Source organism: Hevea brasiliensis, chromosome 13, assembly GCF_030052815.1.
Source record: "Hevea brasiliensis isolate MT/VB/25A 57/8 chromosome 13, ASM3005281v1, whole genome shotgun sequence".
Classification (NCBI taxonomy): Eukaryota; Viridiplantae; Streptophyta; class Magnoliopsida; order Malpighiales; family Euphorbiaceae; genus Hevea; species Hevea brasiliensis.
Genome location: NC_079505.1, coordinates 77,880,562 through 77,906,540, shown reverse-complemented (window position 1 = coordinate 77,906,540; position 25,979 = coordinate 77,880,562). Strand labels below are relative to the sequence as shown.

At 33.5% G+C, this 25,979-nt stretch overlaps 2 protein-coding genes and 1 non-coding gene across 3 annotated transcripts; 2 read left to right on the top strand and 1 right to left on the bottom strand.

Moving 5' to 3' along the window:
- Positions 1-1,564: 1,564 nt before the first annotated feature.
- On the top strand, positions 1,565-14,405 carry LOC110653794 (lysine histidine transporter-like 6). The gene is made up of 8 exons (XM_058132312.1): positions 1,565-1,632; positions 1,746-1,782; positions 11,494-11,840; positions 11,907-12,300; positions 12,390-12,495; positions 12,632-12,723; positions 12,964-13,032; positions 13,126-14,405. Exons 1-8 carry the CDS (start codon positions 1,580-1,582, stop codon positions 13,222-13,224), a joined length of 1,197 nt encoding a protein of 398 aa, XP_057988295.1. The 5' UTR covers positions 1,565-1,579; the 3' UTR covers positions 13,225-14,405.
- On the bottom strand, positions 4,118-4,225 carry LOC131172367 (small nucleolar RNA R71). The gene has a single exon (XR_009142847.1). It is a non-coding gene; the product is annotated as a small nucleolar RNA R71 (small nucleolar RNA).
- Positions 14,406-16,162: 1,757 nt separating the features above from the next.
- Positions 16,163-19,526, top strand: LOC110653855 (lysine histidine transporter-like 6). Its single transcript, XM_021809663.2, has 8 exons — positions 16,163-16,580; positions 16,696-16,838; positions 16,948-17,331; positions 18,262-18,655; positions 18,791-18,896; positions 18,970-19,061; positions 19,139-19,207; positions 19,316-19,526. The coding sequence occupies exons 1-8, from the start codon at positions 16,491-16,493 to the stop codon at positions 19,412-19,414; spliced, it is 1,377 nt and encodes a 458-aa protein (XP_021665355.2). The 5' UTR covers positions 16,163-16,490; the 3' UTR covers positions 19,415-19,526.
- The last annotated feature ends 6,453 nt before the right edge of the window (positions 19,527-25,979 follow it).

The window sequence follows — 25,979 nt, the reverse complement described above, 5'->3', positions numbered from 1 at the left end:
GAAAGTGTACCAGTTAGATGTAAAGTCAGCGTTTCTAAATGGTCTTCTTGAGGAGGAGATTTACGTTGAACAACCTGAGGGGTTTGTTGTGAAAGAGCAAGAAGAAGATGTGTATTTGCTCAAAAAAGCATTATACGGCTTGAAACAGGCACCAAGGGCCTGGTATAGCAGAATTGATGAGCATTTGATGCAGTTGGGATTCAAAAAAAGTCTCAATGAAGCTACCCTCTACATTAAAGGTGATGAGATCAATTTTATTGTTGTTTCCCTGTATGTGGATGACTTACTTGTTACAGGAAGCAACTTGAAACTTGTAAACAAATTCAAGAAAGATATGCAACAGACATTTGAGATGACTGACTTGGGAGAAATGTCATATTTTCTTGGAATGGAGGTTCAACAAAAGGAGAAAGAGGTGTTCATTTGCCAAACCAAATATGCCAAAGAAATTCTGAAGAAATTCAGAATGGATGAGTGCAAGATTGCTACAACTCCTATGGGTAAAAATGTAAAGCTCAGCAAGGAAGATGTAGCGGAAAAGGTTGATGAAACTCTTTACAGAAGTCTAGTGGGTTGTTTGATGTACTTAACAGCCACAAGACCTGACATCTTACACTCTGTGAGTCTGCTATCTAGATTTACGAATTGTGCTACTGAAACTCATTTTTCTGCTGCTAAGAGAGTTCTAAGATATGTGAAAGGAACATTGAAGCATGGAATCAAGTTTTGTGCTAGTCAGATTCATGTTCTGCAAGGCTATTCTGATAGTGATCATGGTGGTTCTGATGATATGAAGAGTACTTCAGGCTATTGTTTTAATCTGGGGTCAGGAATGTTCTCTTGGTGTTGTAAAAAACAAGAAGTTGTTGCACAATCGACTGCAGAAGCAGAGTTTATTGCTGCTACAGCTGCTGCAAATCAAGCTTTATGGCTCAGAAAGGTGCTATTTGATCTGAACCTGAAGCAAAATGAAGGCACAGATGTGTTTGTGGATAATCAAGCAGCGATAGCAATCTCAAACAATCCCGTTTTTCATGGAAAAACGAAGCACTTTAATATCAAATTGTTTTTCCTTAGAGATGTGCAGAAAGAAGGTTCTGTTGTTCTGAAATATTGCAAAACTGATGACAATGTTGCAGACATCTTTACCAAACCTTTGGAAAGAAGCAAATTTGAATTTCTAAGGGAAAAACTTGGAGTTTGCAGCATCAAAGCCAAGAAGGAGTGTTAAGAAGTTGACTTAGCTGCTGTAGTTTTCTTTTTTCTGTTATTTTTTTTTAATTGACTTGTTCTACTGCATTTTAGTCATTATTTCCATTTTTCTAGCTAAGTTGTTAAACATGGAGGCATGTTCCATAGTTGAGCTGAAATATAGGAATTTCTGTTATATTTTGAGCTGTATTTAAGCTCATTTGCAGTTAATAAAAAATATATAATACACTGAAATATTCTTCTCTTTCTCGGTTAATTCTTAGTTTGCTCCAACAAACAGGAAGATCAATACAGTGACAAATGGGTGGAAGGCGATCCCAATCGCCGAGCCAAATGGTGGTACTCAACTTTTCATATTGTCACAGCCATGATAGGTGCAGGTGTTCTCAGTCTGCCCTATGCCATGGCTTACTTAGGCTGGTATATATATTACAACTCAACTGAAAATAATAATCTCTATATAAAGAAACCTAAATTAATGATCACCAGTCAACTATATATGTATTTTCTTTTGATCAATTGTCCTTTCTCAGGGGTCCAGGGACAATGGTTCTAGCGTTAGCTTGGTGCATGATGATGCATACATTTTGCATAATCATTTAGGTTTAATTTCATAGCTATTTTATTTGATTATTAGTCACTTTTAGCTAATTTCATTAGTTATTTAGTTAGTTTTCCATAATTGTCAATTTTGGATTAATTTGTAATTTTTACTTTGTTTTGTAGGAAAAATGGTGTTTTTGAAGGACTGAAGAGAATTTTGCCATTGAGGAGTGTCTTCTACAGCCAAAGATGTCAAAAACAAGTTTTCAAGCTGAAATATGCATTGACCAAATTGTGTATAACTTGCCGCATAAGCTATGCAGATCTGCATAAGGAGAAAGATCACTGTTCCAGAACCAGCTGAAATGTGCATAAGGAGACAAAGATAGCTTATGCACTTTCGCCTCCCTTATGCACCTTCACGGAATTGTGCATAACCTATGCACCAAGTCATGCGATTTCGCATAAGTGACTGAGAACCAGTAAAATCGCATAAGGGATCGCATAACTTATGCACCACTTATGCAATCCATAAAGAGTTCATTAATGAGTCAAGTAAGATTCCCTCAATCAATTCCTCCTAGAACATACTATTTTAGGGCTCCATGTCGAAAAATGCTATAAATAGTCCCATTTTCTCATTTTAGAGAGGAGGCAAGGAGAAAAGAAGAGGAGGAGAAGAGAGGCAGAATTTGAGGAGTCATTTTCACCTTCCACACCATTTTTAACCAAGATTTGCATTTCTTCCTTCCTTTACATTTTTCTACATTTCTAGTGTTTAATTTCTTACTTCTTAGCTTAGATTAAAGCTTTATTTCCATTTAAACTCATCATATCTTGTAAGCATTATGGATAGTGAGTAGTTTACTTTTGATTCTGGAGTAAGGGATGTAATATTTTAGTTATTTTTGTGGATTTGAAATGGGTTAGTCCCAATTTAATGAATTTATGAGGTTTAATCCATTTCTTGTGTGCTTATTCACATGCTTAATGAAGGGCCCCATTAAGTTATGTTCTTAATCCTTGGTTGAAGCACCGAAAGGAGAAAACCAAGTGATAGTTAATCAAGAAATTGGACTTAATTAACTTAGATCTAGAAATAGACTAAGGGTTAAGAGGGTTTTAATAGATTGATTAAAGAACCTAATGGGTCTTGGTTAATTTTAACTCCACGAAAGTAGGATTAAGTTAATTAAGGCACTCTTTGTCTCACTCGAAAGAGTTTTCAAAGGATTTTAGAATTAATCTCCTTTAAACCCATAAATTTCATGGATTGGGCTAGCTAGGGAAAATCCCAAAATAGCTTGAATATGAAATCCCGAACTCCGGAATCGCCTTTTTATCATTGTTAATTTCTAATCGAATTTAATTACTTGCCATTTTGAATATTGCCATATTTGAATTTGCTTTATTTTAATTTGATGCAAATTTAGTTAAATCATTACATAGTTGAATAGATTATTAATTTTGCATATATAGATTTCATACTCCAATACCCATCAATTTATTACTTTAATTTCAAAAATAGTCCAAATTAGTTAGCATTTTTTATATCAAAAATTCAATCATTAACACAACTCCTCGTGGGAACGATATCTTTTCTATATTACTTGTACGACCGTGCACTTGCGGTTGGGACGCATCAAGTTTTTGGCGCCGTTCTTGGGAGTTGTTTGTTTAAGATTGAATTCTTGATTATTTTAGTTGTTTTTAGTTTTATCTGTTATCTTTTCATTTTGTGTTTGTTTGTTCTTTTTCGTACTCTTAATCTTTTATGAGAAGAGCTAGAAGCACAAGTGATACATCCTTATTATTCAACCACAAATTGAGAAATTTTGTAAGGCCAACAAGAAAGAAACCAGAAAAAGAAAAGAAGCCTTGATAGAAACTGAATTAGAAGCGCATATGGTGATGAAAGAATTAGAATTGGTGTTGGTAATGCCGAAATGGTCAAAATAATGAAAATGCAGCCCATGGTGAAGAGGTAGTAAATGCTAATCATTTAGGGAAGTATGATGGATCATGCTTTTCCTCGCTTTGATGACTTGAGAGAGAGCATAGCAAGACCAAGAATTGATGTAAATAGTTACAAGATGGATTTTGGAGTCCTTCAAATGATTGAATTCTCAATTTGGGGTCATCCTTCAAAATCCACACACACATCTCAAGAAGTTTGCTATGATTTGTGACATGCAAAAACAACTGAGTATCTCGATGATGCAGCAAGGCTAAAATTGTTTCCATTCTCTTTGAAAGATAGAGCATTGGATTGGCTTGATTCTTTACCTCACAACTCAATTACAAATTGGGAGCAGCTCACTGATGTATTTCTTGCCCAATACTTTCCACCTGGAAAAACTCAAGAGTTGAGGAATCAAATGATTGCTTTTAGACCAAGAGAAGATGAGACTCTTTATGAGTCATGGATGAGATGGAAGGAGTTGGAGAGACAATGTCCACATCATGCCATTCCTAAATGGATGATAAACCAGAATTTTTACACAAATGTCACTCCTGCTATCAGAGGAATCATTGATGCTCAAACTGGAGGGGAATTCATCATTAAGCATGAAGATGAAGCTTATGAGTTATTAGAGAAAATAGCAAAGAACAGTCATCTATGGAGTAGTCCAAGAGGGTCAACTCCAACTCAAAAAAGGCAAGTTGCTGGAATGTATGAGCTTGATCCATTCAACATGATCAATGCCAAATTTGATGCACTCACTAATGTCCTTGCTAAGAAAATGGAGGATTTAAGTATGCTAGTCGGTTCATCATCATGCTCTGAAGTTCTCAACAAGTTACTTATGCGAAGGAACAATGAGCTGTGGAGTAGATTATCCTTCATATGCTTGGAGGAATCATCCCAATTTTTCATGGGAGAATCAGCAAAATCAAGCTTCAACTCAGAACTTTCCACCACAACAACAAGGGCATCAATACCAGCAACCTAGGCAACCACCACCTAGTTTTCAAAGAAAAGAATGCAACATCGCACCTTTACCAAGACAAAGAAGAACAAATTTCCACCACAGAGGCTTTATTACAACAAATTCTTGCTAATCAAATTAAGCGTGATGAAGAGTTGAGAGAGATGAAAGCAAGGTGGAACAAATGCAAACACACAATAGGATCTTTGGAAAATCAGATTGCACAACAAGCATGCTCATCAAGTACCAATTCTATGGGAAACTTCCTAGTCAAACAGAAAATCCAAGGGAGCAATGTCATGCCATCACACTGAGGAGTGGTAAAATAGTGCATAATGAGAAGAGTGAAAAAGTTGAAAAGAGAGAAAATGAGGAAGATTTTGAGGGAGATGAAAAACAAAAGAGTGAAAAGGGAGTGCAAGAAAAGGTAAAGAGGAGGTTGGAGAGAAAGAAGAGAAATATATACCTCCAGAGCCTTACAAGCCACAGCTTCCCTTTCCACAGAGATTTCAAAAAGCCAAGCTTGATAAGCAATTTGGGAAGTTCTTAGAGGTTTTGAAGAAGCTATATATAAATGTGCCTTTTATCGATGCTCTTTCCCAAATGCCTTCTTATGCTAAGTTTTTGAAAGAAATTCTCTCAAACAAAAGAAGACTTGAAGATTATGAGATCAGAGCCTTAATCGAGGAATGCAGTGCTATCCTCCAAAGGAAACTTCCTCCAAAGCTCAAGGATCCAGGGAGTTTTTCAATTCCATGCCATATTGGGGAATCATGTTCTATAAAAGCTTTATGTGATTTAGGGGCTAGTGTAAGCCTTATGCCCCTCTCCATCTATGAGAAGCTTAACATGGGAGATCTTAAGCCAACCCACATTTCTCTTCAGTTGGCAGTAGATCAATTAAATATCCAGAAGGGATCTTGGAAAATATACCACTGAAGGTTGGAAAATTTTACATCCCAATTGACTTTGTCATTTTGGACATGGAAGAGGATTCTCATATGCCAATCATTTTGGGGAGGCCTTTCCTGGCTACAGCTGGTGCTTTGATTGACGTGAAAGGTGAAAAGCTTACTCTTAGAATCGGAGAGGATCAGTTAGTCTTCAATATTGGCAATGATAAGAAGAAGCAACATGAAGATGTAGACTCTTGTTTGAGAATTGATATAGTTGATGAGTTAGTAAAAGAGCACTTTAGAAAGAGCTATCCGAAGGCTTCTCTTGAAAGTTGTCTTATCCATGAAGGGAGTATCAATGATGAAAATCCAAAAGAGGCTGCATTTGCACAAGATTTGAATAGTAATCCACCTTGTCCTATGGCACCAATCTTTCAAGTTGAGGAAGTGGAGAAAAGTGAAGTAAAGCAACCATCTCTCAAAGACAAAGATGCACCAAAGGTTGTCAAGAAAGAAATGGTCGGATTTTTAGACAAAGCAACAAGGATCTTCTCATGTGATGGAAAGAAAATGAAGTATAGATTCATTGAAGCACCTATTGGAAACAGAGGCAACAAATTCCAATTTCAGCCACCATGAAACATGAAAAGAGTCTAGCTAAGGACTATAAATTAGCGCTCTTGGGAGGCATCCCAAGTCCTTTTATTTTGCTTTTGTTGATTTACTTTCATTTTCATTAATTTTGTTTTTATCTTAAATTTCCTCAAATTCAATTTTTGACATTATTAAATCTTGTCCCTTGTAGATGTATATCAATGAAGAAAGGCTGGTGAACTATTGGGAGCTGCAATCTGGTTATTGCAGAGGAAAAATGCAATCTGCAGAAAGGAAAAGTCTGCAGCAGATAGATTCTGTCCTTGAGCCGCAACTGGTTTATGCAGAGAGGAAGAAGAAATTCTGCAGCAAAGAGGGTGTTTGCAGCAGATGGCTTGTGTTTTTGGTGAGGTTGGGTGTGAGACTTTTAAGTATGTGTGATTTTAATCTTAATATGGTGGTAAGTGAGTCATTTTTGCAGTTTTGAGCTTCTTTGGGTTGTAGGATTCAAGGTAAAAATGCTGCATTTTCTTGGCAAAACTTGGAGACTTCATTTCATCATTTGTGGTTAGATGCAACTTCATGCAAATTTTATGGAGTTTTATGTGCTAAATGTTGATTTGCAGAATTTGTCTTAAAATGGCATAGTTCTCAAAGGTCTTTTATGTAGGATCCATTTTTACATGCTTGTGTGATGCCTTTTTGATATACTTTGTATATATTGATGTGTTTTTGGTGAAACTTCTCATGGTTTATGCTTCATGGAATTATATTTCTTCATTTTAGGGTATTTTTCACACTTACAAATCATGTTTCTTTGCAATCTTAATTTTGTTGAATTGTGCATAAGCAACTGCATAGCTTATGCAATCCTGCATAACCACAATTCTTGCCATTTTTCACCTTTATTGCAAGTGCATAAGGAGAGTGCATAGCTTATGCAACTCTGCATAACCTCATTTTGTCAAATTTCATATCTGTCAAACCTTGCATAAGGTGAGTGCATGACTTATGCACATTTGCATAACTTCAAATCCTTCATTTTCTCTCTCTGCCGAAGTTTACATAAGGAGAGTGCATGACTTATGCATGCATAAACAAAAAAAAAAAAAAACTCCAAGGAGAAGCAGCATAGCAGCATAACCTACATGCACACACGCATGAAAAAAAAAAAAAAAAAAAAAAACAAAGGGCATAAGGAGGTGCAGAAGGTGCATATGCACCATGCTGAAAAAAACAAAAAAAAAAAAAAAAAAAGAGGGGTAGTGTGCCATGCATATGCATGACACCAACCATAAAAATGAAAAAAAAAACAAAACCAAAAAGCATAAAGCATAGCAGCATAATGCCATAGCATATGCTATGCAATAACCATTGCATAAGCGAGTGCATAGCTTATGCACATCTGCATGACCACCAACCAAAATTCCAAAAAGTGCCGAACAGTGCATGAGCAGAGTGCATAACCTATGCACTTCTGCATGACCCGATTTTCTGAACAACCACTTACGAGAGATGCATAAGGGAGTGCATAACTTATGCACTCGCATGACTTCGCTCCTCAAAATTTCAAGGGTCACGAAACTTGCATAAGGAGAGTGCATAACTTATGCACTTCCGCATGACCAAAAAAAAAAAAAAAAAAATTTTGCAAATATTTTACATAGATTATGCAACCATTATTGACACGAATGCAGTACCTCACTGCTTATGCACCCTACTTATGCACATTTTCTTGAAATTTTAAAAACTTTTGAGTCTTGCATAAGGAGTGTGCATAAATTATGCACTTCCCCATTACCAAAAAAAAAAAAAAAATTTGCAAATATTTTACATAGCCTATGCAACCCTTATTGCCACTCATGCGAATCGCACGGCTTATGCACCCTACTTATGCACATGTTTTGGACAGACTTTACTCTGCATAACTGCATGACCTCTTATGCATCACCATTATTCATTGAATTCTCATCTGCTCTATACTGTAACTCTTTCCTTTTGCTCTTAAATTTCACAATTCCTGGTAATTTCTCTTTACTTTGAATTTTGATAATGCACTACTTGAGACATTGAGGACAATGTCTAATTTTGAGTTTGGGGGTGCACATTCATTTTGATTTTTGCTTCATTTTTTTTACATTTTGAGTATAGGAACATCTCATCCCATTTCATTTACATATATTGTAAATATTTTACATATACATCCATACATACATATACATAACACATTTACACACACATTATACATCACTTAGAAATTATACACTTTGCACACAAATAGACTTCTTCCATTTAGTTAATGCATTGCTCATTTTTAGGAATCATGCATCATGCATTAAAATCTTTTGCCAAATCCCTTGAGTATTGAAAAGTTGCCTATGAGAGTGATTTGACTTACCTTTAGTTGGGTTTGTGGATCGAAAGTTTCCTAAGAGGTGCAAAGTTTTGAAGTGTTTATCCCTTGCCTATATCTTCTTAGCCAAAAAGCCACCCAACTAGTCCTTTAGAGATTGGAGTGTTTAGAGGGAGTTATTGGATATAAGGTAGTCAAATGATGTCTCACCAATCCTAGAACAAATTTTCTAAACCTTTCAAGGCGAAATATCAGCTTATACTTGAAAAGAGAGATGATTAGGCATTCTTTGATTTAAACCTTCTCATTTTAAACCTTTGGCCCTTTTTCCTAATTAAAATTGACCTTTGAAAACCCCTTTGAGCCTTTTTATCCCTAATTTTTCTTGAAATCCTTATTGCTACCTAGCCAATGAACCAAACACTCCAACCCTTTTCATGAGAATAATATTGAATATTAGGTACACTTTCTAAAAAATAAAAATAAAAATAAAAAAAAAGAAAAAATATACAAAAAAAGGGAGAAGAAGTGCTTGTCATCTTGTAAAAGTGCTAGTATATGTGCTTTTCACTATTGCCATTCAAAATGAAAGAAATCCACCCAAAGTATTAAAAGAAATGAGTTTGGGGGTGGCATTTTTAGGGACAATCATCAAAAGAAAATGCAAAATACAAGTCTAAAGTATCAAAATGTCCCTCCATTTTTATGTGTTTTGTAAACTATGCTAGCACTTGACAATTCTCATTGTGTACTTCTCTCCTCCATATATACAAAAAAAAAAGAAGAAAAAGAAAAAAAAATTATAATAAAATAAGAAGTGTACCTTATGTTTAAAAATTGAAAATATTCTCATGCTTTGAATACTTTTTACCCATCTTTCTTCTTAGCCTCATTTTAAACCCCATGGCCTCATTACATCCCTAAAAAAACTTTGATCTCTTGATAGTACTTGCTACATTAGTGGAGATAGGAGTAGGGAATTTGCCTATGGGATTGGAAAACTATTCATCTATTCATTCAATTCTATCATTCCATGTTGAGATACTTTGGTTATCAATTGTCCTAGAATTCTTTTTGAGCATGACTATCTCTTTTGATTTGTTGGTTTGGGGATTTTGAATGATAATTGACTTGATGGCTAAGCGGTGAAAGCTTGGATAAGCATTAGATTCTTTGCATTTTGAAGGATGGGTATATGGATTGCTGGTATGGCTGAAGGTGTGTTAAGTTACTTTAATAGGTGATTTTCATAGTTCTTTGGATAAGGCACCCCTAAAAATTTTTTGTATTTCATTTTAAAGTTTGCTTGAGGACAAGCAAAAGCTTGAGTTTGGGGGTATTTGATGCATACATTTTGCATAATCATTTAGGTTTAATTTCATAGCTATTTTATTTGATTATTAGTCACTTTTAGCTAATTTCATTAGTTATTTAGTTAGTTTTCCATAATTGTCAATTTTGGATTAATTTGTAATTTTTACTTTGTTTTGTAGGAAAAATGGTGTTTTTGAAGGACTGAAGAGAATTTTGCCATTGAGGAGTGTCTTCTACAGCCAAAGATGTCAAAAACAAGTTTTCAAGCTGAAATATGCATTGACCAAATTGTGTATAACTTGCCGCATAAGCTATGCAGATCTGCATAAGGAGAAAGATCACTGTTCCAGAACCAGCTGAAATGTGCATAAGGAGACAGCATAGCTTATGCACTTTCTCGCCTCCCTTATGCACCTTCACGGAATTGTGCATAACCTATGCACCAAGTCATGCAGTTTCGCATAAGTGACTCGTAACCAGTTAAATCGCATAAGGGACTGCATAACTTATGCAGTCCACTTATGCAGTCCCATAAAGAGTTCATTAATGAGCTGGCAGAAGATTCCCTCAATCAATTCCTCCTAGAACATACTATTTTAGGGCTCCATGTCAGAAAAATGCTATAAATAGTCCCATTTTCTCATTTTAGAGAGGAGGCAAGGAGAAAAGAAGAGGAGGAGAAGAGAGGCAGAATTTGAGGAGTCATTTTCACCTTCCACACCATTTTTAACCAAGATTTGCAGATTTCTTCCTTCCTTTACATTTTTCTACATTTCTAGTGTTTAATTTCTTACTTCTTAGCTTAGATTAAAGCTTTATTTCCATTTAAACTCATCATATCTTGTAAGCATTATGGATAGTGAGTAGTTTACTTTTGATTCTGGAGTAAGGGATGTAATATTTTAGTTATTTTTGTGGATTTGAACTGGGTTAGTCCCAATTTAATGAATTTATGAGGTTTAATCCATTTCTTGTGTGCTTATTCACATGCTTAATGAAGGGCCCCATTAAGTTATGTTCTTAATCCTTGGTTGAAGCACCGAAAGGAGAAAACCAAGTGATAGTTAATCAAGAAATTGGACTTAATTAACTTAGATCTAGAAATAGACTAAGGGTTAAGAGGGTTTTAATAGATTGATTAAAGAACCTAATGGGTCTTGGTTAATTTTAACTCCACGAAAGTAGGATTAAGTTAATTAAGGCACTCTTTGTCTCACTCGAAAGAGTTTTCAAAGGATTTTAGAATTAATCTCCTTTAAACCCATAAATTTCATGGATTGGGCTAGCTAGGGAAAATCCCAAAATAGCTTGAATATGAAATCCCGAACTCCGGAATCGCCTTTTTATCATTGTTAATTTCTAATCGAATTTAATTACTTGCCATTTTGAATATTGCCATATTTGAATTTGCTTTATTTTAATTTGATGCAAATTTAGTTAAATCATTACATAGTTGAATAGATTATTAATTTTGCATATATAGATTTCATACTCCAATACCCATCAATTTATTACTTTAATTTCAAAAATAGTCCAAATTAGTTAGCATTTTTTATATCAAAAATTCAATCATTAACACAACTCCTCGTGGGAACGATATCTTTTCTATATTACTTGTACGACCCGTGCACTTGCGGTTGGGACGCATCACATGACTTTGAACACAATGTGGCAAATGATACAGCTCCATGAATGCGTTCCTGGGACTCGATTTGATCGTTACCTCGATCTTGGTAGACATGCTTTTGGGCCAAAACTGGGGCCATGGATTGTACTGCCTCAGCAATTGATTGTTCAAGTTGGGTTTGATATTGTTTACATGGTCACTGGAGGGAAGCGTCTAAAGAAGTTCGTGGAGATTACTTGTGCCACTTACACACCTATCAGGCAATCTTACTGGATTTTGATATTTGGTGGCATTCATTTCTTCCTGTCTCAGCTTCCCAATTTCAATTATGTGGCCGGTGTTTCATTAGCAGCAGCAATCATGTCCCTTAGGTACTTATCATTATATTTTAATTTCTTAATTATGGTTGATTTCTTAATTCTGGGGATTGCTTGCAGCTATTCAACCATAGCCTGGATAGGTTGCTTAAGCCATGGTCGAGTTGATAACGTGAGCTACGAGTACAAAAACACAAGCAGAGCTGACTTCATGTTTCGTGTGTTCAATGCAATGGGTCAAATGTCGTGTGCATTTACAGGGCATGCAGTTGTGCTGATAATCCAGGCTACAATTCCATCAACTCCTGAGAAGCCTTCGAAAATTCCCATGTGGAAAGGTGCAGTAGGTGCTTATTTCATCAACGCAATTTGCTATTTACCTGTGGCTCTTATAGGCCACTGGGCATTTGGACAAGACGTTGATGATAATGTGCTTATAGCACTCAAAAGGCCTGCGTGGCTCATTGCCTCTGCTATTTCAATGGTGCTAATCCATGTCATTGGTAGCTGTCAGGTACGACTATATATGTTACAATTAGTAATTTCTAGGATTTTTCTTTTCATATATTTATTGAACTGCAATTGGAAATTTTTTTTCTACAGGTTTATGCCATGCCTGTTTTTGATATGCTAGAAAGGTTGATGGTTAAAAGATTGAACTTTCCGCCAGGAATTGCAGTTAGATTGGTATCTAGATCTACTTATGTAGGTGAGATATATGAGTACTTCTCTAATATGGGAACTAATTAACATCACCTAATAGAAATTCAAGATTGGAAAGCTGTAATTGATTTTTATGGCTGAAAATTGAAATTTCCAAATGTTCCTGAAAAATAATCTTGCAGCATTTACACTATTCATTGGAGTCACCTTCCCATTCTTCGGAGATCTTCTTGGTTTCTTTGGTGGATTTGGTTTTGCTCCTTCCTCATATTTTGTAAGTTTCTATTTTTGTCTTCTGGTATATACTGTAGTTGAGCAAGAACCCATTTCCAAACTCCTCAATTTTTCATGTTTTATCAACTCAACTGTTATTTTTTTTTAATTATATTTTATTAAGCCCATAAAGGTTTTCTAATTTACCTATATTAAAAATTTAAATGAAAAAAAAAATAAAATTTTCATTTATCGTTATTTAGAGAATCTAAAAACAAACTTGTTAAACTATTTCTTGCAGCTACCCAGCATAATGTGGCTGATAATCAATAAACCTAAAAGATTCAGCCCCAAATGGCTTAACAATTGGGTAATGGGAAATGACACATTCACTTAGCAAAAGCAACTAATTAATTAATTAATTAAGAACCAATCTCTGAGTTTTTCTTTTTCTTTTATTTAGGGTTCAATATATATTGGAGTGTTCATCATGATGCCATCCTCAATCGGTGGGTTACGCAATATCATTATTGATGCCTCCACATATAGTTTCTATATGTAATTGCAAATTATAATTAATTTGCCAAATAATTAACTTGTTCATTTCCTGCTGATGATTACAAGTTACTTGAATTATGCAATCAATGTTGCAAATTAATCATTTCATAGCACTTTGTGCTAGATGTTATGTAATCTTTGGAGCTAATGCTGCACTTCTCTTGTTCTTTTTGTTATAATTGCTGTTTTGATTTAATCCTTTGGGTAATTGTCTTGCTGTTTTGTTTTGGATCTTAGTATATTCGTACTGTTTTGTTTAGGTTTTTCCATCTAGCATGCACTTTGGGTAGTTGGGTTTTTGGGGAGGCCTATTAACTTTACGTTCATGCTAAGTTTTTCATGACTCATTCATTTTAATAAAATTTTACTTAACGTAAAAAAATATAAATAATGTATTGCAAATGATGAACAAAGTTCAGCATCAGCAAAAGATTAACAAAAAAAAAAAAAAAATCAGCTTCTGCATTTTTGGTAACTGCAAGAAAAGCAGCAGCTTCCAGCATCATCAGCCTCTATTTTAAGGTCAGGACAGGAGCATATAGATCAAGCATATATATGCTTCACATTTCACCATAAAGGCCGAGTAGCATCAGTCCCTTGATTCGGGTTTACGAGTTAAAGAAATTCAATTCAGTGGAAACAGAACAATCTTGATCGGAAACTTGAACGAACACCTACCCCCACGACCCTGACAACAGCTGGAAATTGAATTGTGATGCTTTTCTAAAGCAGGTCGTATGTAGAGATCTTAGAGGGATTATTTCTGAAAATCTCCGGCCGAAAGTTTGGATCTTTAAATATGTATTTGGCCCAACTTGCATCGATTTGGCCTAACTCCTCACAACAGCTTGTATGGATTATAAGCTCTGAAATTGGCAACAGTTATAGGAGTCAACTCCTTTTTCCTGGAGTCAGACTCTGACTCTGAGATTGTGATTCGGGCCTCAATGGCAATGATGCAAAAGTCTACTGGGAGATACAATCGACAGTCTCATCTATCAAAAATATAGCTTCTGCTCGTCCTCGTTTATCTTTCGCTTCTATCAGAAGATCGGCCAACAAAGCAGCCGACTGTCTTGCTAAGTTTGCTCTCGTGATGTACATAATTGGATTGTCACTGAGCTTCCTTCTATTTTGTATAGTGATGCCCATGGGGCCTTGTAACGCAATTCAGTAGCATTTCAAAAAAAAAAAAAAAGGGCCTTACCTCCACTAATTAAACCATTTTAAATCAATTTCCCTTCTCATCTAATTAATTAAACACCCTTTTCTTCTCTTTACTTTTTATCCTCAACACCCCCAGTCATTAGAGAAATTATATAATACCTTTGATTTATACAGATGGATCACAAAATATTGTGATTATCAAACAATTTTTTTAAATTAAAAACTATAATTAATTATATCCATTTATAATTTATTTGTCTTTCCATGTAACATATTTGCATACAATCACATGAGTAATATATAATTAATCATTACATTAGATTTTTTTTTCTTTTTTTTTCAATTGAATCATTAATATTAATTACTCACTAATTAATTAATTAATTCTTTCTATTTTTTATTTAATTTAATGATTAACTGTTGTTTGAATAAATGAATTTAATTTATGTTATTCAATTTAAATTTACATATTAAAAAACTTTGATAATGATTATTTTCTTGTAGAAAATTATTTTTTACTCTCATCACTAAATAAATATGAAGAACTCGGCTGCATGAGCTTAATAAAGTATAGTCGATCCCAAGTCCAAGTAAATGAGGAAGGTTCCAGTGAATCCTTTTGACATAAATATGGGGATGTGCCTACTTAAGTATGCATTACATCGAAATCCAAAAAAATTTCAATCGATATATATATATAACAGTTTCATTGATTACAGTGGATCACACCATAATTAATTATTATGATTAAACCGTTGTATATACAACGGTTATATCGAATAAAAATTTTAAAATCTAGATGTAGTGCTAAATATGAGAGTAAGCAGTTTGGACACATCGCCTTGTGTCACTGGGTGTGTTGGTATAGACAAGGGTTTCCTTATAACGGACACATCTCTATCATTATATATTAACATGAATTACCTGTTCCATAGGAAATTGCTGCTGTAGTAAAGATCAAGATCTACCATCTCAAACTAATGTCCAATTTTAGGTTCATAAGGAGGGAAGCTAATAGAGTAGAAGATATTAGAATTTGTCTTTAACTCCTAGTTCTCTTGAGATCCTGATTGCTGCTAATAGTACACTTGTTTGTTTGACATAAAAATAAACAAAGTTTTCTACTTGGTTACTCCATCTACAGTTTGAACAGAAAAAACATCACAGTGAAGCACTGTGCTGTTATGGTTCTGGGAGGCAAGAATTCAATGGGATAGTGACTCCAAATAAGCTCCTACAAGAGATCATTACGAAATAAAAATTAAGGGCTGCTGCAAGAAAAACATGAGAGAGCTTCTGTTTTCTTTAAAGGATTGGACCACAAAGATGGACCCTAATTTCACAAGTGGTTCTATCTAGTTGCACAAAAGTTGCAGTTGTAATGCCATAATCAAAGTGATGTATAAGTGACAATTAATGTTAAATTTTTTATGGAGAAGTGGTATTTCATCTTATATTTTCGAGGGATAAAGTGTCTATCAGTCATCTTTCGGCCCCCAAAGCTACTGGGGACACTTTCATCACAGGTGAAGAATATGACCCCACCAACATTCAAATGACAAGAAGGTATCCCCTTCTTCCTTTAATCATACTATGGCCCTTTCATAAAGCAAATGTGATCAGTGTAATGATTTTGGAATGGATCCAAATCACCAACCAACAAAAACTTCCCATCATTGTCTCTAAGTCTAAAAATTACGCAATCCTAAGATGGTTTAATTTTATTTAAAAGAGGGAAGTTAAAAGTGGATTGCTACGAATACTTTCTAAATCATAGACTGCATTCACAACCCTTTTATGCATTTTGCTTGAAAGTTGTCTCTTCATGCTTTACTAGCTTAGGAAGTTAAAATGTGTATTATAAAAGTTAAATCTTTTTTAAATGGCACAAACCCATTGACGAGTTGTTGGTGGGCGGATCTAATGCCACTTTAACTATGCAAAAAGATTCCCCATTTTCTTTGCATTACTGTAACTGCTGAAAGAGCAATCCTCTGAGATGGGACTAGAAAGATCCAGGGGGAGCCCCAAAACTGAACCAAAGAAAATTTTCTTTTCATATCTTTATTCCAATAAAAATTTGCGCCACCAGGCCACTAATACATGTCACTGAACTCCCACGTTGAGGGGATCTTCAAGACCGCGTTGTCTTTGGCTGCCAAAATGGTTTCAACTTCTCCTCCCCTTTCCAAGGTTAGAATATAAGACCATCCTGGTTTCTCTAAATAATAACCACTAGATTATATTGTTTCACAAAATTTCTTAATCATTCAGTGACCTGTTTTATTTTTGAAATCTAATCAAACAGGAAGAGCAGTCGTCTGTCGAGAAATGGACGGAAGGCGATCCCGCTCGCCGAGCCAAATGGTGGTACTCAACTTTTCACACTGTCACAGCCATGATCGGTGCAGGTGTTCTCAGTTTGCCCTATGCCATGGCTTACTTAGGCTGGTATATACACCTCAACTGACAGTAATTATCTCTTGGACAAAAAACTGAAATTTATGAGAACCAGAAGAAAAGTATATATTTATATTCTTTTGATCATTTCCTTTCTCAGGGGTCCAGGGACAATGGTTCTAGCGTTATCTTGGTGCATGACCTTGAACACAATGTGGCAAATGATACAGCTCCATGAATGCGTTCCTGGGACTCGATTTGATCGTTATATCGATCTTGGTAGACATGCTTTTGGGCCAAAACTCGGCCCGTGGATTGTACTGCCACAGCAATTGATTGTTCAAGTTGGGTGTGATATTGTGTACATGGTTACTGGAGGGAAATGTCTGAAGAAGTTCATGGAGATGGCCTGTGCCACTTGCACACCTATCAGGCAATCTTACTGGATTTTGATATTTGGTGGCATTCACTTCTTCCTGTCTCAGCTTCCCAATTTTAATTCTGTGGCTGGTGTTTCTTTAGCGGCAGCAATCATGTCCCTCAGGTGCATATTCTTGAAGTACTGGATTATTATTGGGATTAAATTTTATTTGGATGAGGGATGTTAAGTTTTTTATTTGATTTAATTTTAAATATTTTTCACAAATAAATTAATTCAAAATAATTGAATTTTATTAATAAAAAAATATATATTATAATTTTATTAATAATATATCATTTATACTTCTATTAATATTATCTGATTTATAATTATTTTATTAAAATATGTTATATTGCTTATTTTTATTTTTATAAATAAAAGATAATTATAAATATATTTTTATTAATATATTATTAGTTATATTATATTTTTTTATTAATTTAATCTTAATTAATAACGGATTGAATATTTTTAGCTTCGGTTATATTCAATTTTATTTTAATTTCAATTCATTTTAATTCGATTATTATTTTTAGAGATATGCGAAAAATTTTAATTGGTTCGATTAATACTGTGTCTGTACCCACAAAGTGAAAACATGACAGGCTATTTGATTTAGAAGCAAGATCTACCAACTAATTAAACATGGAAAATAAATAAATAAATAAATTAATTAATTAAGCGGCCCAAAGAGAAGTTTTTTCCCCTTCAAGAATGGAAGAAAATCTTGTTGAAGAAACTACTAGTGGAGTAGTGGTGCATCCTTACAAACTTGTTAAACATGAGGTGAAGTGCTGAACTTGATTAATTATGGTGCGAGCCACCCAACTAGAATTTCATTTTGTCATACATAAGCCATTTGGATAAATTGAGAGGAGATATGATGGTTGGGTGGTGAATTCTAAGACATCAGTAAGCACGAATTATTGAAAGTTAGATACTCTGCCACTTCAAAATCTTCTGATACTGAACTTCTGTGATTTACTGCAGGACCAGGAGTTTTATTATTGTCTATTCACATATATTCTTACTGAAATTCGTTTGTTATTGCAGCTATTCAACTATAGCCTGGGTAGGTTGCTTAGGTCATGGTCAGATTAATAATGTGAGCTATGCATACAAACACACCAGCACAGCTGACTACATGTTTCGTGTGTTTAATGCTTTGGGTCAAATTTCTTTTGCATTTGCTGGGCACGCAGTTGTGCTAGAAATCCAGGCTACAATTCCATCAACTCCTGAGAAGCCTTCAAAAATACCCATGTGGAAAGGTGCAATAGGTGCTTATTTCATCAATGCAATTTGCTATTTCCCTGTTGCCCTTATAGGCTATTGGGCATTTGGACAAGATGTTGATGATAATGTGCTTATGGCACTCAAAAGACCTGGATGGCTTATCGCCTCTGCTAATTTAATGGTGGTTGTTCATGTCATTGGAAGCTACCAGGTGAGTATTTATAGGGCTTTGATTGAAATTTAAACTAATAAATTAACTTATAGGTCTGAAAGCAATTCTAATGTCGTTAAGTTAAAACTCATTGTTTGAGCAGTCTGTTGGACATAACAATAGAAAGATTTGTAGGTCTATGCTATGCCTGTTTTCGCAATGCTGGAGAGGATGATGATAAAGAGATTGAACTTCCCACCAGGAATTGCACTTAGACTTGTAACTCGATCAGCTTATGTAGGTAAGGTTCTTACTACCAAGCTTTCCAAAAATTCATGACTCCTATTGCTAAATATCTCTTCTAACTCTTTCAGCATTGACACTGTTCATCGGAGTCACCTTCCCTTTTTTTGGAGATCTTCTTGGTTTCTTTGGGGGATTTGGTTTTGCTCCTACATCATATTTTGTAAGCATTCATCTCTTGTTTATTAAACACTTTAATTACTATTGTAATTATATTATGACCATTAATATTTGTTGCAGCTCCCTAGCATAATGTGGCTGATAATCAAGAAACCTGAGAGATTGAGCACCAAATGGTTTATCAACTGGGTAATCAGAAAAACTAGAAAAAATATATATACAACATGAATTTAACTAAAATTTAATTTACCCATGAAAATTTTCTATTAACTGGATTTTTTTTTTTTTTTCCATCAGGCTTCCATATTCACTGGAGTGTTCATAATGGTAGCATCTACAATTGGTGGATTCCGGAATATTGTCACTGATGCCTCCACATATAGATTCTACGCATAAATGATGATGACAAGTGTACTCAGTTTCAAGACTCTTTAATTTCTCTTATAATGATGCTTAATTATGTTATGGCTTTCATATAATAAGCGAGCAATCAACCATTTCAATCCAAGTGTTTGATCTTTTATTGAAGCTTAATTTCATTTTCCTATGTTTGGGTTGGTTGAGACAAGACAGCCTATTGCTCCACCTAATTTTCTTTGTGACTGTCTGTTCCAGTTCAAAACTGTAGTCAAATTCATTGAAGAAACCTAAAATAATAAAGCAAAAAAACTAAAGTACCATTTTGCTGGATTTAGCAAAATCCACTAATGCATGCCTTGGAGATGCTATGGTGAAATATAACAAAATAGAAAATTGAGAAATTTTGAGAATCAGACTTCTTCTCTAGAAAAATATTGCAGAGGAAAAGCTTATGTATAATTACTTTATCACCATTAATATGGCAAATTTCAATTGTTTTGCAATAATTATCTGTTGTTCAAAGAAACCATGTTACTGCATTAGATTAAATGTACATAATTTACCTCTTATTTAGATGATAGTTTTATCATAATTTCATATTGTATGTTGTTTATTTAAATTATTCCTGAAAATGGTGATTGTAGAGTTGTAAAATGATGGTTTCACCACAGATTTTCAAATCAACAAAACGGTAGCTTGAGATGATTTTAAATTTTTATATTTTCACTTTATACAATACCCGTTTATATATTTAAGACAATAATAAGAGTATTTTAGTAATTTTTATAATTATTCTGCCATATATTAAATTATCTTATACCATATCATTTTTTAAACATATTAATTATAAAAATTATATTATATAATACAATATGATATATTAATAAATCGCGTTGTATTCAAAATAGGGTTAATATCTATTTTTTTTATATATTTTTTTTGTAGTTACATAAAAAAAATGTTGCATGTGATTCTAAAAGCTATGAACTGAATAGTCATGTTTTAGTTTCCTATCCTTTGTAAGAAATTCAGTCTAAATAAGGAAGAAATTATTTAGTACACTTAGTGCATGGACATCTTATCATGGACATTTTATCTTTAAATATATGGATTTCGCTTCTCTAAAATCAAGAAAATTTATTTTTTTTTCTCTTTAAAAAAATACTATATTTAATACTCCGAGCGTATATAATAATTCTCACAAATGTGGTGAAAATTTTAAGCAAATTTAGTTTGTTATAAAATATTTTATGTGGCTTATTTTTTATTGATGGTGAATCAAATTTTTATATAAAAATTTGTCCTAAAGAAGACAAAAAATTTCTATCTTTTATTTTCACATGGATATTACTCCAAATAAGAAAGATTATATCCCTTAGGAATTCTCCATGTCAATATTCTGATATATGACAGATATAAATCATCATTATAGAAGCCAAGTCTTCTATATATATATATATATAAAAATGCATAAATGCATTCTCATGAAATATTTATTCTTATTTAGTGCTGAGAAATGGAGTTCTTTTAGCATTAATGAGACTTGAATTTTGACTTGCACTCTTAAAATAGAAATTATTTGATACTTTTTAATGGAAAGTTATTAAGGATATTCGATGCACATGCATTATTTTTATAATTGCATGAAACTCACTCATTATATTTGTCACACATTACCCCTCCGTAAGGCATAACATTATCCCGTAGTACACCTAATGAACTACCGAACTTCACCTACTGGTAACCCATTAAATATACTACACGGGATTTTAAAACAATTTCCGCTCAGTTTTAAATTGATGACTAATTTTTTTCAAATATTAAAAACCTTTATTTGAAGTCCAAATATAAATCAAATTTTTAGCTATTTAAAATCTCCTCAATTTTTACCAAAAATTTGGTAAAATGCCGTCTGTATTTTGAGAAAACAGTTCTTCAAAACCTAAAAAGAAAAACACTCCCAATATATTTTCTCAACCACAACTCTATTATTCAATTTCATTTTACAAATCAATACAAGCAACCCAATACACAGTTTAAATAAAATCAAATATTAAAACATCTCATTAAGGTAACCAAATTAATATTTACATTCATGGGAGTATTAAAAATTTAGTAGTATAAAACTTTATAAGTACATAAAATCTCAAGATAATATTACAATAATTTGTATTTGCTTACATCCAAAAAATATATTACAAAAGAGTTGATACAATTGTTTGAATGAAATTATATGTATATAATCACAAAATTACATCAAAATCTAATGGACAAGGGTATACCTATGATATACCCGAAGATAGTCTCACTGTGTCTTCAAGTAATCTCACTCCTCTGCTCTATATCTTCTTTCACCTGCGACAGCATACAAAGTTAGCACTGAGTGATGAACTCAGTGGTGCACAAACTAATAATTTAAAACTTAGTACAAGTTATGCTTTGACAACTCATAACAAATAAAAATTTAAAATTTCTAAATCCTTCAAAATTCATGACATTCAAAAATTAATATTTTCAATCATACAAATTATTCATTTGAATAACATTTTGATCAAATAGTAACTATTTATCTATATTTCTTTTAAATCATGAAACAATACAATATTTTTGAATCACTGACAAATTATTTATTTCGATAACAATTTATCAAATTATGCATAATTTAAAGGGCATTGCCAACAATTCACACAGTTGGACCAATGACACAAAATTTCATAATAGATGCCGTGTTGTACACCACGTCATTTCAAGCTCTCCCAATAACCGAGGCTAAAAGGGAGGAACAAAGACTAGCTAGTATATATGAGTACTCATCCAAACTCTTCCCCAACTGGTAAGCCAGAGAGAAAGGAACTCACTCTATCTAGTGGAGGAGATATCTCACTAGACAAGCTAATGAGAATTCAAAACATATTGCCATGTCAACTGTGATTTCAAATCATATTTCAAATAATTTCTATTTACAAAAGTGTTTACAAACCATTAACATATTTAATCATTATAAATTTAAGCTCAAGGTTGGCAACACATCAAACTTAAAATTTGAAATTCTCAAAATCATGCAATAAATCCTTAAATGCATAAGAAAATTTATATTTAATTTATACAATTTCATTCAATAAGTTAAAATTCTCAACACAACAAAAATCATAAATCATATAATAAACTTATTCAAATCAATTTGGAAGTGAAAAATAACAAAAAGAGTTAGTTATGCACAAACCTCTTATCTAGTCTTGTCTTGATTCAATTCCTCCACCTTCCTTGGAGGGCTCGTTTCCCACTAACACATAACTAGAGTGTTTCAATATCTATTCAATTTATTTCTAATTAATAAATTCAATAATTAAATTTTGTATACTTAATTTATCCCATAAAATTAAGTCTTTTGTACTTAGTGTAATTCTGATTACTATTCATTTGACCATTTGGTCAAAATATTGACTTTTTCATATTAATTAGATATGCTAATTCTAATTACACCCACATACCACATTTTGAGTCATATTTTTGTTAGCATTGATTGCCCAATTAAATTCAAAGCCTATTAGGGTTAAATCTCAAAATTTCAGTTTTTGGTTATTTGTTTGTATTGTTCCATTGGTCTGTCTACATTGGGAATTTGGCTAATTTTCCTTCATCAAAGTTGTTCCTTAATGTCTTAGCTTTAATTCCCTTTTTGAATCACTCCATTTGGAGTTTGTTACTCAAGTTATGCCTATTTTTCTAAGGCTGACCGGATTAATCTAAACCCAGAATTCTGAGCACTTTCTTGGTTCTAGCAGTTTTTGTGTGTTAAATTCAGCTCACTTTTTGGATGGGTTATGGTCAGAATTTGAGTTTGTATTCTTCATAAAAGTTGTAGTGCTATGTCTTAGCTTTCCATCGGTATAAAATTCAGGTCATTTGGATCTTCCTACACCAAGTTATGACCATTAGAACAAGTATTGTTCATATGGTCAGTTTTGTATAGGGCAGTGTGCCTAAATCCGGATTTGACATAACTTTTCACCAATTTGTGTTTGGTTTTAGGGTAAGATTTCTTCACCAAAAATTGTAGCTTTGGGTCTAAATTTTCATCTCCAATTAGCCTCACACCAATTGGAGCAACCAATTTTTAGTTATGGCCATTTGAGCTTACCAAGGTCAAACTGCTCAATTGAGGCAGCACCACATTCACCATTTCAATCCCATTCCAACCATTCAAACACATTCCAAATGACTCCAAATGACCATTTCAAATCTCAATTAGGTTCCATTACATCAATTACCAAATTCTCAAATTTTTTTCCTCCAAAACCCTAAGGGTCAAAAACTCTAATTTATCAATAACTCCAATTCATACAATTCAATGTTCACATCATATATTCAACATTACACAAGCTCCAAGTCATGTTATAACTTCATCAAACACTCCAATTCCCATCAACCCTAGGTTGGCCGAAATTCATGTAGTCCTTTAACATATCATTTTGTTTCAATTTTCAACAATTTCTTACTTTGTTCAATTGCCTAAGCATGAATATAAAGAGGAAATTGGAAAATTCATCACTAACCTTTTTGTTGGATTTTCCAAGTCTTTGTTTCTTCAATTTTTCCTTTTCTTTCTTGCTCCAATCTTCTTTTCAAGACTCAAAGACAAGGTTTAATTAAGGAGACTATGGGATTTATGGCTAGAATGAGGGTTTATGGAAGCTTGGGTATGGTTGTTAATGGTGGAAGATGAAATGAAGAAAGAGAGAAGTGAGAGGGGTGGCCGGCCAACTTGTAGAAGAAGAGTAACTTTTGTTTTTTTTTTTTTAATTTATGTGCATTTATCTCTTATGTTGACTTAGTCAAATAATTAAATAAATTGATAATTATTTTAAAGTCATGCCTAGGTCATTGGGTGATGTCATAATTCTCTTTTTAACTTCTTTTCTTTTCCTTTATTTTCTTCATACTTCTTTAATTTAAATCTATATTTTGAAATTTTAATTTCTCACATTTTATTGGACAGTTAGGCCATGAGTCACCTCTAAGGGTGAATTGACTAATTTGCCCCTCGCCGATCTGATCTGGTTTGCCAATAATTCAATATTTCTTCTAGAACTCTGACCTAATTATTTGATCTAGTTCTCAACCTTTTTCAATGATTTTCACATTTTCTCTAGCTTCACAATTTTTTCTAGGATTGTGGTGCCACAATGCCCCGTACAAAAATAGGGTTATAACTGACCTCGCAGTCACTTTCGGTACGGTCACCCATCGCTGTGGCCCTCGGCTCATTTAACTTTTTATGCTCTGCTTTTTTTATTTATATTTTACCTTCTAGTAATTACTATTAATTTTTTGTTCAGGGTTTTTCTAGGTGATATAAGCATATGTCTAGACATCCTGATTGTCCGGACAGACACTGGTCATTGGAACAATAGAATGCATAGACTGCTTAATATAGGGGTATTACAATTCTCTCCTCCCTTAAAAGAAATTTCATCCCGAAATTTTACTCATTGTTAATCCTTAAATAGTCATGTGTATTGTTTTCTCATGTCTCTCTCACATTTCCATATGGCTTCATAGTCCGAATGATGGTCCATAACACTTTAACCGATGATATTTATTTATTTCTCAACTGCTTCACCTCGTGTGCCAAGTTCCTTCTGAGCTTCTCGTTATAAGTTAAATTTAAATTTATTTCAATTGTAGAGATAAGCAAATCTGTGTGCTAACGGATCTACTCCTTCTAGGACCCTGTGTGATCCTATGAAATGAGAACTTAGTCTTTCTCTTTTCTATATAATCTTATAATCTTCTTTCCTTTAAGTCTATGTAAGACTTCTAACAATCTAATGCAACGTTTAATTTGCTTGTATAATTATAATCTTCTCTTAGTGTTATTCTATTTAATACTTCAATTCATGTTTCCTCATAAGGAAATTTCATCGATCATATGAGAAATGCTTATCTCATAATTGGCCATAGGTCTATAACCGTTATTTTTCATCTTTATTTATGACCTAGGCTTATGTGCCATTTTGCACAATCTTGTTTACTTTTATTTAACTTACTATTTACTAATTCACTCCCTTGCCTGATAAGAAAATTCAAAATATTATTACACATCTTAAAATTTTTGTTTACTTTGTCTTCCCAATCTTATCTGAATATGGGCTTTTCAATTTGTTCCTTAATTAACTCCCTTATCTCCTCTCACAATTCAGTGTTATTCTCTTTCTTGACTCAATTGTCAGGTCAAGAGCTAGTACTCATTATTTCTAATAAATCCTCTACACTTCAATGTTACTCTGAATTGGTCCTCTAACCATTTTGGCTAATGCTTCCAATATTCGTGACATTTCTTTATCACGTTTAATCAACTATTCAAATTTTTACTTTTATATTTTCTTTTATCTACCGATATCTTATAACTTAATTTTCGCTGTTTTGTGATCATTACCCTTTTTTTTTTATTGAACCATAAACAATTATTTAACCTTAAGAAGGGAGTCTACCGGACTCTCCTTTTTTCCATGCGATTCAAAAGTTTCACACTAATCCTAGTCTAATCCTTATGATCCGCACAATAAAATTGTGTTCTTCCTAAGGAATACTTGACCAA

Bases quoted from the DNA above. Each gene is read 5' to 3' on its own strand.
- LOC110653794 (XM_058132312.1), top strand. From the start codon at position 1,580: ATGATAGGTGCAGGTGTTCTCAGTCTGCCCTATGCCATGGCTTACTTA. The intron at 11,841-11,906 runs GTACTTATCATT...GATTGCTTGCAG, and splicing joins GCAGCAATCATGTCCCTTAG to CTATTCAACCATAGCCTGGA. The intron at 12,301-12,389 runs GTACGACTATAT...TTTTTTCTACAG, and splicing joins ATGTCATTGGTAGCTGTCAG to GTTTATGCCATGCCTGTTTT.
- LOC110653855 (XM_021809663.2), top strand. From the start codon at position 16,491: ATGTCACTGAACTCCCACGTTGAGGGGATCTTCAAGACCGCGTTGTCT. The intron at 16,581-16,695 runs GTTAGAATATAA...CTAATCAAACAG, and splicing joins CTTCTCCTCCCCTTTCCAAG to GAAGAGCAGTCGTCTGTCGA. The intron at 16,839-16,947 runs GTATATACACCT...TTCCTTTCTCAG, and splicing joins GCCATGGCTTACTTAGGCTG to GGGTCCAGGGACAATGGTTC.